At 48.5% G+C, this 12753-nt stretch overlaps 1 protein-coding gene across 2 annotated transcripts in view; it reads right to left on the reverse strand.

Moving 5' to 3' along the window:
• Positions 1–10738, reverse strand: part of LOC144509317 (uncharacterized) — a 201626-nt gene extending 190888 nt beyond the window's left edge. Inside the window, exon 1 of one of the 2 annotated variants that reach the window (XM_078237978.1) lies at positions 10036–10738. In XM_078237978.1, coding sequence (XP_078094104.1) covers positions 10036–10529 — 494 coding nt within the window. In that variant the 5' untranslated portion in view covers positions 10530–10738. The remainder of the gene's footprint in view (positions 1–10035) is intronic. The other variant, XM_078237988.1, reaches the window with a different exon arrangement.
• Between the last annotated feature and the right edge of the window lie 2015 nt (positions 10739–12753).

Below are 12753 nucleotides of genomic sequence, written 5' to 3' on the forward strand. Positions count from 1 at the left end.
AAAGGCAACAATTGCACAAAGCTAACTGGAGCTTAAACAAATGTGTACTGGGTGCCACAAGGTTCCCGTGGACCACAGACTTAATTTTGAAGGTAGGCCTTATTTCAAAAAAATTGAAGATAATGAGCATTCATGGCATGCAAATATATTAGAAGTAGGGATTTCTAATATATTTGCCATGGAATGGCCGTATACGTCTGTTACAGTCTGCCAATTAAATATCTAAAAAGGTTAACAAAAACCAGCAGAGTCCCACCCTGATGCTCCAACAGGACCTTCATCCAGCAGGTAAGCACGCTAAGTACATATTATTGTTCACCCCACCCATCTGGCAGCCTGAGCCTTTTCACTACACAAAGTGTGGTGATACAGTGGCATATTCAACATTGCATCTGCCAATCCAGCCAGCCTAGAAACACACTCAGTTACAGAAGACAGTTGTCAGATTTCCAAGTATTTCAAATTATATCTATTTTTTAAAAAAGTTTTTTAGAACATAGAACAGTACAGCATTTTTCATATGGATTCAATCAGTCCACAGCGCAAAAAAATTCCAAAAAGAAAATTGGCATTAACTGGCAATTACATTCAGAGAAGCCACAAAGATAGCTCATGTAGGAAATGGGAAGTGCCAGATAGAGCATTGCGGGATGCTCTTTTGTGGCCAAAGCTAAGGCACATTACTGATGCAGTGTGAAGGATGTTTCTCTGCAGCCAAGAACATTGTACCGGATTTGGATGTGCTCAATACTGGACAGCTTAACGAACACCAAGTACAAAGTTAAATTAAAAAAGTAGTAAAAACAGATCTGAGTTCAGCTAAAGAACAGAAGTTTCATAACAGATTGGTATAAGTATGCCATGTAAATTTCTTATCACAATTATGGCGTGAATAGAAAATTTGTTGATACACTTGGGCTAGTAAAACCTTTTCTTTCCTTTCCCACCACCATTAGTATAGCGGAAAAACAATACAGAAACTTCCATCATATATATAAATTTCATTTCAAACTGAATAATATTTAACAGAAATGTATCATTTTTCAGCATTTACAGATTTCTTTTAGCATCTCCACTGATCCTAAATTCTGACGTCTCTGCTCCATATGAATGAAATACTTTGTGTATTAGAGAAACCATTACTCCTTTCACCTTGACTGTTCCTCCAATAAGGCCTTCACCTCTACCTCCTGAGTTTAAGGGATGCAGACTTGAAAAGATATGGTGAATAACTGGTTTAGCCATCCACCACCTAATCTGACTGGACCACATAAATATCATGGGCCCTCATCTACTAAAATTGCTCACTATTCCAGCACCATCCTAGAATGCAAGGATAACCTCTGGCTTCTTTTCTCTGCAGAAAACTACCTTCTTAAACCCCTCTTCTCTCACTTGTAACAATAAGTGCAAAAAGCTCATGGATTTCTTTGTCTCTAAGATAGAAACCATCTGGTTAGCTCCATGGTAGAAAGGCAGAGAGGGTTCAGAAGGCTGCCCATGTCTCAGCTCACATCAAGTTCCATTCACCTATCACTCCTCAGCCATGACCCTCCCTCCAACTAGCTCACCGGGCCAAACGTCACCTAAAGCTACTCCCTACCCCAGCTATAACTTACATATTTTGCTAGTTTCTCTCCTATCTCCTCTCACATCCTCTCTGAGCTCACATTGGCCATGAGACGCAGCTCCTGATCCTCTAACGCCATTTCCGCTAAACTGCTCACAACCCAACTTCCCATCTTGATTCCAATGCTGGTCAATAGTGTTACTAGTTCTCTCCCTCATTGACCCTTCTCCTTGCTGTTATCGCCCCCTCCTAAAAGAAACAACATTTGACCCTACTAATCTTACAAACTACCATCCCATCACCAACCTCCCTTTTCTCGCCAAGTCCTTGAACATGTTGTCGCCTCCAAAATCTATGTCCACTTTTCCTGAAACTCCATGTTTGAATCCATCTAAACTCTCTCCACAGTATCAAAACAGTTATCAAGGTCACCCTATTCGACTGTGGTTGGTTAACTTTTCCTCCTTAATGTTGTCAACTTGGCTACAGCCTTTGACACGATTGTCCCCACCATCTTCCTCCAACGCCTCTCCACTGTCATAAAGCTGGGTGGAATTGCCCTCACCCGGTTCCATTCTTCTCTATCTAATCAAAAGCAGCATATCACTTATAATGGCTTCTCGTCCTGTTCCCACACCATTAGCTTTGACATCCAGCAATATTCCATTCTTGGCCCTTCCTATTCTTTATACATATGCTATTCCTTCTCAATCTGATTGGAGAGCAGAGTGTTAGTTTTCATAATTATGCTACTAACACCAAGCTTTATCTCACCATCACTTCTTTTGATTCCTCCACTATTGCTAAGCTATTATGCTGCCTATCTGACATGGGAAGAGCCGAAATTTCCTCCAGTTAAATACTGGCAAGAATGAAGCTACTATTTTTGATCCCTGCTCTAAATCTCATTCCCCAGCTACTGATTCCATTATTCTCTCTGGCAACAGTTGGAGATTGAACAAGTCCGTTTAAAACCTTGGTATCTCACTGGACCCTGTGAAAAGCTTCCAACCACATATTTGCACCATCCTAAAACTGCCTATGTCCACCTCCAATGTCACCCCTGCCTTCTGCTGAAACCCTCTTCATACTTTTGTTTCTGCTAGATTTAACTTTCTAAATCACTAGTCTCCCATTCTACCATCCATACACGAGGTCATCCAAACCTCTGCTGCCATATCTCAACTCACATCAAGTTCCATTCACCTATCACTCCTGTGTTTGTTCAACATTGGTTCCTGGTCAAGTAACATCTTTATTTTAAAATTCTCACTCTGGCTTTCAAATCCCTTGATGGTCGCACACCTCCCTAGCCCTGCAATCTCTCCAAACCACAACCCTCAAAGAAATAAGCATGCATCTAATTCTGGCTTCTTCAATACCTCCAATTTTTACTGTTCCATTATTGGAGGCTGCATTTTTAGTTGCCTAGGCCCTAAAGTCTAGAATACCCTTCCTAACCTCTCTGCCTTTCTACCTTGCTTTCCTTCTCAAAACACTCTTTAAAACCAAGCTTTGAGTCATCGGATCTAAAAACTCCTTATGTGACTCAGTTTATTTTTTAATGTTCTTGTGAAGCGTCCTAGGACCTTTCATTCTAGAACATAGAACATAGAAAAGCTACAGCACAAACAGGCCCTTCGACCCACAAGTTGCGCCGAACAATTTCCTTACCTTCTAGGCTCATCTATAGCCCTCTATCTTACTAACCTCCATGAACCTATCCAAAAGTCTCTTAAAAGACTCAATCGAATTATGTTAAAGGCACTAATAGAAGTGGTTGCTGATGGAATAATATTCATACATAGTACAGAATTACAGACATATTTAAATTATTATATTCAACTCCAGAGCTCTAGTGTGTTTCTGCACTTATGCACTTAATCTTGGGCATTTTCCATATTTTTTGATACGGAGCTAAAATGGATTTTGGATGCAAAAGACATTGACTGATGTTGAAAGTTTTGCTTTCAAGATTGCAGTTGTGTACACAAGAGGAATTGGAATGACTAATTTTGTTAAAGAGATACAACAACAATCTGCATTTTGGCCCTTAGAGCCTGCTCTACCATTCAATATGAGCATGGCTGATCATCAAATTCAATATCCTGATCCCCCCTTCCGGTCACTATCCATGAGCCAAAATATCTTCCTCCCTTTGCTCCTGCATCCGCTGCACGGAGACATTTCATCCTTGGCAATTGCAGTTTTCTTTCACTATTCTGTTCTGTTCTGAATTCATCAATCTCTTGCCTTCTATAACATTTCCCACCTATAATCACAATCATCCCTTGAATTTACCTATGTATCTCTATACCCATGTTCTCGATCACAGAATAGGTCATCTCTAACCACTTTTTTGTATCTGTTACCAGTACAATCCTGGACCCACTTTCAGCTCCACTTCATTATGATTCTATCCTTGGAAAATAATTTCTCTCAAGACAATCATAACTTCACTTTCTAAATCCACTGCCTAACTTTTCGCCCTCCTTTACATTCAACATTTGTTGCCATTTTCTCTGTCCCATGATGACTGACATGGTCCCAAATTTGGTCTTGCATATCCAAGAGATGTGGACTTGTACTGATTTCATCCTTTATTAACAAGAACTATCCCACTTCCTTTTTGTTTCCTCCTGTCCTTCCAAATTGTTAAATACCCTTGAATATTCAGACTCTGTGATAGCTACCATAGCATACTCATTTATTTCTCTTGTGCTATCAATTCATACATCTTGTCAGAAATGCTGTGAATTTTCAGATAAAACACCTTTAATTCTGTCTTGTTACTGTTTGTATCTACTCTGATCTTATTTGGGGGTGGACTCTTATGTTTTATGCTCTGTCCCTTCATATCACACTCTGATTATATTATCCATATCATTCTCCTTCACCAGTGGCTTGTCCTTCCTCTTTAATCTTCCCACATATGAACTCTCCGCCATTATCTCGATTAAAGTCCTCTTTTCCGCCCTGGTTCTACGATTCACTTGGACACTGGTCCCAGTATGATTCAGGTGAAGGTTGCTCCAATGATGCAGCTTCCCTTTTCCTCAGTAGTGGTACCAGCGTTATCAATCAAACCCCATTTCTCCAACAACAATCTTGAAGTCACACACTCAACTCTCTGAATTTAAATTACACATACCAATTACTCAAAGTTTTACAGCATAGCAAGAGCTCTTCGGCCCATTGTGTCTGCGCTGGCCATCAAGCACATATATATTCTAATCCCATTTCCCACACTTGATCCATAGCCTTGTATGCTATGGCATTTCAAGTGCTAATCTAAATGCTTCTTAAATGTTGTGAGGTTCCCCATCTCTACCACCCTTTCGAACAGAGAGTTCCAGATATCCACCACCCTTTGGGTAAAAAAGTATTTCCTTAAATCTAGCGATAATATGACTAGGCCATCGCCTCCCCTGATGAACACAATTACCAATCTAAAGATCCATAGGCTACAAGAAACTATAAATGGCAAAATATTTTGCTATAGTGTGGCAAAGCAAGTGAGGAAGGCAATGAAGAGTGCAAAGGATTTAATCTCTGTGATAACAATACTATAACGGAAATAAACCGTAACATGATAGCAGAACAGCTCTAAGGCCTCAAAGTGCTGCATTTTAACAGCAAGAATGAACTGGAACTAATTATTGAACTTATTACTACAAAGCAATAAAATTGTACTACATATATCTTGTTAGCCAAACACTCTCAAATGTCTAATCAGTAAGTTGCAACATACTTGGGACCATAAAAATGAAATATTTCAAATAACGTGTCAATTCCACCAGACCATACATCACCCCCAGGGTATCAAGCATTTACCATTTGTACCAGTGACATTGTAACAAAGATAACAAAGACAAGGATAGCCCAGGAAATTACCGACCGGTGAGTCTAACCTCAGTGGTTGGCAAGCTGATGGAGAATATCCTGAGGGACAGGATTTATGAGCATTTAGAGAGGTTTAGTATGCTCAAAAATACTCAGCATGGCTTTGTCAAAGGCAGATCGTGCCTTACGAGCCTGGTGGAGTTCTTCGAAAATGTGACTAAATACATTGACGAAGGGAAAGCGGTAGATGTGGTTTATATGGATTTTAGCAAGGCGTTCGATAAGGTCCCCCATGCAAGGCTTCTAGAAAAAGTGAGAGGCCTTGGGATCCAGGGTGCTGCTGCCCTGTGGATCCAGAACTGGCTTGCCCAAAGGAGGCAGAGAGTGTGTATAGATGGGTCTTTTTCTAAATGGAGGTCGGTCACCAGTGGTGTGCCCCAGTGATCTGTTCTGGGACCCTTGCTGTTTGTCATTTTCATAAATGACCTGGATGAGGAAGTGGAGGGATGGGTTGGTAAGTTTGCCGACAACACGAAGGTTGGTGGGGTTGTGGATAGTCTGGAGGGATGTCAGAAGTTACAGAGGGACATAGATAGAATGCAAGACTGGGCGGAGAAGTGGCAGATGGACTTCAACCCAGTGGTTCATTTTGGCAGGTCAAATGGGATGAAGGAGTACAATATTAAGGGAAAGACTCTTAGTACTGTAGAGGATCAAAAGGACCATGGGGTCCGGGTCCATAGGACTCTAAAATCGGCCCCACAGGTGGAGGAAGTGGTTAAGAAGGCGTATGGTGTGCTGGCCTTTATCAATCGAGGGATTCAGTTTAGGAGTCCGGGGATAATGATGCAGCTATACAAAACCCTCGTCAGACCCCACTTGGAGTAAGTACTGTGCTCAGTTCTGGTTGCCTCATTACAGGAAGGATGTGGAAAAGATTGAAAGGGTGCAGAGGCGATTTACAAGGATGTTGCCTGGATTGAGTGGCATGCCTTATGAGGATAGGCTGAGGGAGCTCGGTCTTTTCTCCTTGGAGAGACGTAGGATGAGAGGAGACCTCATAGAGGTATATAAGATGTTGAGAGGCATAGATCAGGTGGACTCTCAGAGGCTTTTTCCCAGGATGGAAATGGCTGCTGCGAGAGGACACAGGTTTAAGGTGCTGGGGGGTAGGTACAGGGGAAATGTTAGGGGGAAGTTTTTCACACAGAGGGTGGTGGGCGAGTGGAATCGGCTGCCGTCAGTGGTGGTGGAGGCAAACTGAATAGGGACTTTTAAGAGACTCCTGGATGAGTACATGGGACTTAATAGGATGGAGGGTTATAGGTAGGCCTAGAAGGTAGGGATATGTTCGGCACAACTTGTGGGGCCGAAGGGCCTGTTTGTGCTGTAATTTTTCTATGTTTCTATGTTTCTATAATAGCCACAATATGTATACAAATGATTAATAACGTTTTGAACGTGGTAGCTTCCTTGCTGATGTTTCAAAAAAAAATGATGATTATTTTGTGAAGGTTATTAAAATAAAATCATACCACACTCATGATACGCAAACGACCGACCTTCACATCCTACATCTAACTAACAGCAAGACAAACCAATGAAAGCTGTTATCTGTCAGTCAGTATGTGATACATCAAAAGGCCACAAAACTTGCCATTAATGGAGAACAAATGCTGAATGCATCCAGTTTGTAGAACACGTTCACGTTTGAAGCTAACATTATTACTCAATCCCTTGATTTTTAACAAATCATAATTTATCTTTATTCTAGGCATTCTTTCACACTCTGAATGCAAGCACCAATAGTGTGAAAAATTGTCTAGGTTTTAACGAGAACCAGACAGTTATGAGAAATAAATTTCACTTATCAATATTAGATTTGTTTTAAAACTTTATAACCAAAACAAGTTCATGTGCAGATGTTGATCTGCCTTTCTTATCAAATAGTTCAAATAGCCTGGCATCAGTTAAAACAATAGCTGAAACCAAGTGTTTAGATCGGACAGTAATTGCCAAAGAACCAGGCTGGCCAGCCAAAGTAGCTAGCCTTGTGAGTATCAGGTTGATCTCATCTGAGTCATTGGGTTGTGGACTTCAGCCCCATTTCAAGACCTGAACACTTAATTTTAGCTCCGACAACAATAGGGAATGATAAATCGTTAGAATCCTTTGAATTACACATTAAATTAAGGCTCCATCTGATTGGTTTCCACCCCTTCCCCACGCTGTCTGTCTTCATCCCTCCCCAGCCTACTACCCTGTGTCTGAACTACACACCCTCCCCACCATGTGTTTGAATTGCACCCTCTCCACTACTTCTTTCCTGCTGCCATGAGACTCTAGAATGGACCGACCATATATTCAACTGATCTTTCTCTACACCCTAGCTGTGACTGACAACATTCTGTACCCTCTCCTTTCCTTCTCCCCTATGTACTCTATGAACGGTATGCTTTATCTGTATAGCGCGCAAGAAACAATACTTTTCACTGTATCCCAATACATGTGACAATAATAAATCAAACAGAACCCCCCAACCTGTGTCTGGACCCTCATCCCCAACCTTGTCTGAGCTCACCCACCCATAGTCCCAGTCTGAACACAGTCCCCACCCCAGTCTGGGCACAGCCCCCACTCCCTGCCCCAGTCTGGGCACAGCAACCCTGCCTGCCTCCCGCTCAACCCCCTGCCACCCCTCGCACCAGTCTGGACACCCCCCCCCCCCACCACGTCTGGGCACAGCCCCCCTCCCCCTCCCCCGGGTCTGGGCACAGCCCCCCACCCCACCCCAGTCTGGGCACAGCCCCCCCCCACCCCAGTCTGGGCACAGCCCCCCACCCCAGCCCAGTCTGGGCACAGCCTCCCCCCCCACCCCAGTCTGGGCACAGGCCCCCCCCCCACCCCAGTCTGGACGCAGCCCCCCCACCACCCCAGTCTGGACGCAGCCCCCCTCACCACCCCAGTCTGGGCGCAGCCCCCCCCCCACCACCCCAGTCTGGGCGCAGCCCCCCCCCCACCATGCCAGTCTGGGCACAGCCCCCCCAAGTCTTGGCACAGCCCCCCCCCCACACCCCAGTCTGGGCACAGCCACGCCCACCATGCCAGTCTGGGCACAGCCCCGCCCCCCCCCCCCCCCCTCAAGTCTTGGCACAGCCCCCCCCCCCACACCCCAGTTGGGGCACAGCCCCCCCCACAGTCTGGCCACAGCCCCCACCCCCCCACCGTCTGGGCACAGCCCCCCGCCCCCCCCCCCACAGTCTGGGCACAGCCCCCCGCCCCCCCCCCCCACAGTCTGGGCACAGCCCCCCGCCCCCCCCCCCACAGTCTGGGCACAGCCCCCCGCCCCCCCCCCCACAGTCTGGGCACAGCGCCCCCCCCCCCCCCACAAGTCTTGGCACAGCTCCCCCCCCCACACCCCAGTCTGGGCACAGCCACCCCCCCCACACCCCAGTCGGGGCACAGCCCCCACCCCCCTACCCCAGTCTGGCCACAACCCCCCCCCCCCACCCCAGTCTGGCCACAACCCCCCCACCACCCCAGTCTGGCCACAACCCCCCCCCCACCCACCCCAGTCTGGCCACAACCCCCCACCCCAGTCTGGCCACAACCCCCACCCACCCCAGTCTGGCCACAACCCCCACCCACCCCAGTCTGGCCACAGCCCCCCCACCCACCCCAGTCTGGCCACAGCCCCCCCACCCACCCCAGTCTGGCCACAGCCCCCCCACCCACCCCAGTCTGGCCACAATCCCCCCTCCCCCAGTCTGGTCACAGCCCCCCCCCCCCACAGTCTGGCCACAGCCCCCCACCCCCCCACCGTCTGGGCACAGCTCCCCCCCCCCCACCGTCTGGGCACAGCTCCCCCCCCCCCCAACCGTCTGGGCACAGCTTCCCCCCCCCCACAGTCTGGGCACAGCTCCCCCCCCCCCCCCAACCGTCTGGGCACAGCTTCCCCCCCCCCCCCCCCCCCACAGTCTGGGCACAGCTTCCCCCCCCCCCCCCCACCACAGTCTGGGCACAGCTCCCCCCCCCCACCGTCTGGGCACAGCTCCCCCCCCCCCCCCCAACCGTCTGGGCACAGCTCCCCCCCCCCCCAACCGTCTGGGCACAGCTTCCCCCCCCCCCCCAACCGTCTGGGCACAGCTTCCCCCCCCCCCCACACCCACAGTCTGGGCACAGCTCCCCCCCCCCCCCCACAGTCTGGGCACAGCTCCCCCCCCCCCCCCCCCCCAGTCTGGGCACAGCTCCCCCCCCCCCCCCCCCACAGTCTGGGCACAGCTCCCCCCCCCCCACAGTCTGGGCACAGCTCCCCCCCCCCCCCCCACAGTCTGGGCACAGCTCCCCCCCCCCCCACAGTCTGGGCACAGCTTCCCCCCCCCCCCCCCCCACCACAGTCTGGGCACAGCCCCCACCCCCCACACCACAGACTGGCCACAGCCCCCCACCCCCACCCCAGACTGGCCACAGCCCCCCACCCCCCCCACCCCACACAGTCTGGCCACAGCCCCCCCACCCACACAGTCTGGCCACAGCCCCCTCACCCACACAGTCTGGCCACAGCCCCCTCCTCCTGTCTGGACCCTGCCTCTTGCTGCTCACAGACGCCGCCATGGGGTTACCTTTTCTCCATCGCTCCCACCAGCTGGTGCTTCATCCACTCGACATCCCTGGGAGCCGAGTCGTCGAAGGAGAGGAAAACCACATGGCTGCGGCGGGGCAGCCGGTGGAGCAGGGCGGCGAGGGAGTCTCCGGAGGTCCACATACACTCCAGGAAGCCCGACTTGTTGGTGAACGCATTGAAGATGAAGGAGCGGGGCTGCTGCTCGGGGGGCGGCGGGAAGCTCAGCTCTCCGTCCAGGGTCTGCAGTGTGAAGGCCGGGGCCAGCATGCCGGGCTCCAGGCCGGAGGCGGGAGGCGGCACCGCAGCCCCAGAGCCCGAGCCCCATTCGTGATCGGCGGTGGGCCGAGGCCGCGGGAGGCCGGAGGGGTCACCGTGAACCGCCAGCTCCTTAACCTTCCACAGCTTCTCATAGCCGGGCTCGGCCTCGCTGCTTGGCAGCCCGAACAGCAGCAGCAGCAGGCCCCAGGCCGCGGCTCCCAATCCCCGAGCCATCTTCACACCAAGCCAGTCATTGAGAGCCCGCGCCCTCGAAACTGCAGCAACTTCTCCTTTCGCACCGTAACCAATAGCAGTCTGAGAGCTTCACTGTCTTCTCAGTGTTTTTATAGCTTTTATCTATTAAATCGGTTGGTAAGATATTGCACAATGTACTGTTTAAGTTGGCCATGTTCACATGTTCCTTATCTGCTGCTGTCAAGGTCAAGGAAACCTTAAGGATTCGGATTTACAACTCAGCAAACTCATTTCAGGCGACGCAGACATCTCCCCAATCAAGTCAGGTAAATAAATGGGAATGTTGGTGCAAAAACCATGCTGGGGCTGTGGAGAATAAAATGCTGGACTTGTGGAATAAAAGCAAAAAGTGCTGAAAGCTCAGCAGGCCTGTCTGCAGCTGTCCATGGGATCAATCTGTTAATGTTTTGACTCCTCAGGACATGTTTGCTGATTCATGGGCATGTGGGCATTGCTGACAAACAGGGCATTCATTTCCCCTCAAGTGGCGATGGTGCTCCCACAATGATGTTGGATCGGGATTGCCATGTCTTTAGCCCAGCAGTGGTGAAATTATGCTGGCGTTTGTCCATTTGGGTGGCGCATGATTTGGGGAGGAACTTGCAAATGGTGACTCCCCATGCATCTGCTGAACTTGTCCCTGAGGTACAAGTCGGGGGTTTGAAACTACTGTCCAAAAAGTGGCAAGCTGCTACATCTTGTCCATATGGCATGCGGCATACACTGACTGCAGCTGCAGTGCATCAGTGGTGGACAAGCAACACAAGGCTGACTGTGGATCCTTCACCTTGGGTCTTTTTGTTTATTCGTGGACGGTGCTGGCTGGCCAGCATTTATTGCCCATCCCTAGTTGCCCTTGGAGGGCAGTTGAGAGTCAACCACATTGCTGTCTGAAGTCACATGTAGGCTAGACCAGGTAAGGACGGCAAATTTCCTTCCCTAAGGGACATGAGTGAACCAGATGTGTTTTTCCCACAATTGACAATAATTTCATTGACCTGAATTAAGATCCTTGTTGTGAATGCACAGTCACATCTGAAGTGAAAGCTCAGCCAAGTCCTCCAGGATGATATCCTGCAATGGGTAGCCTTGGTGTGCGATATGCAGACTAAGGGAAAGACAAGGGCCGCAGATTGCATTCCTGCCCTGCAACAGAGGGAGACCATTCCATGGGAACTCCCATTTATTGCTTAATTGTATCTATTCACAGATACAAGGAGGAGTGGAAAATGCAGGCAATGCTGCCTTCTTGATAGCTTGATCAAAGTAAGAAGAAAAGCCCATCTTCAATTTGCAAAGCTCAGGGGAGACCACTGACTGGAGGAACAAGAGCCAGCAGGACCCCAGGAAGACCCAGATGCGATGAGAAGGGGCCAACTCCATGAAAACATTTGACACAATAAAGGGTCTACATGGAGATGAGTGTCACAGGCACCTTTGCTGGTCCAGGGATGTGGTAGCTCATATTTGACACATTCTCCGTGAAGAACTCACACCATAGTGCTGGTTCCTCTGAAGGTTACTTCACTGATTTTATTTTTGCCTGCAGATCCTTCCAGGACTCTACTGGTGACCTTTGTGAAATCTCATCATCAGCAACATACATATGCATCAGGGTGGTGTCGATGCACTTTTCAATCAAATTTATCATTACATACAGTAGTGCATAGATGAAGCAAGCCAGCCTGCCAGAGCTGTGGTATTTGCTGCATTCCCATGTTTATTGCAAGTGCAAGGCGCCATCAACTGCACCCATGTGACCTTGAGAGCACCCTGGCAGCAGCCAGTGTAATTCATTAATAGAAAAAAAATTCACTCCTTAAACATCCAACTAATTTGATCACAGAAAGCAGATCATGCAAGTTTGTGTAGGTATTCAAAAAATTCACCAGACTCATAGGGAAGAATTTTATGTGCAAGGGCTGCGTGCTGGACCTGGAAGCATGTTAAATAACCAAGTGCGCATTCCAATGTTATTGTGCACTCTCACGATATCCCAGGCACAGGCAGAGTGCCAGCTGACAATCATGAAGCTAGTTGAGGGAATTACCTCCCCAAGTGATTGGTATATTATGTTGCTTGAGCAACTTTAAGTTCATTGTATGGGCAACATGGGCAGGCAGACCAACCAATGTTGAACTTTTTTTTCAATCGGGCAGGAGCAAAGACTAGCTGAGGAGTAAGGAATTTCTGGGAGTGAGGT

This window comes from Mustelus asterias, chromosome 2 (assembly GCF_964213995.1).
Source record: "Mustelus asterias chromosome 2, sMusAst1.hap1.1, whole genome shotgun sequence".
NCBI lineage: Eukaryota > Metazoa > Chordata > Chondrichthyes > Carcharhiniformes > Triakidae > Mustelus > Mustelus asterias.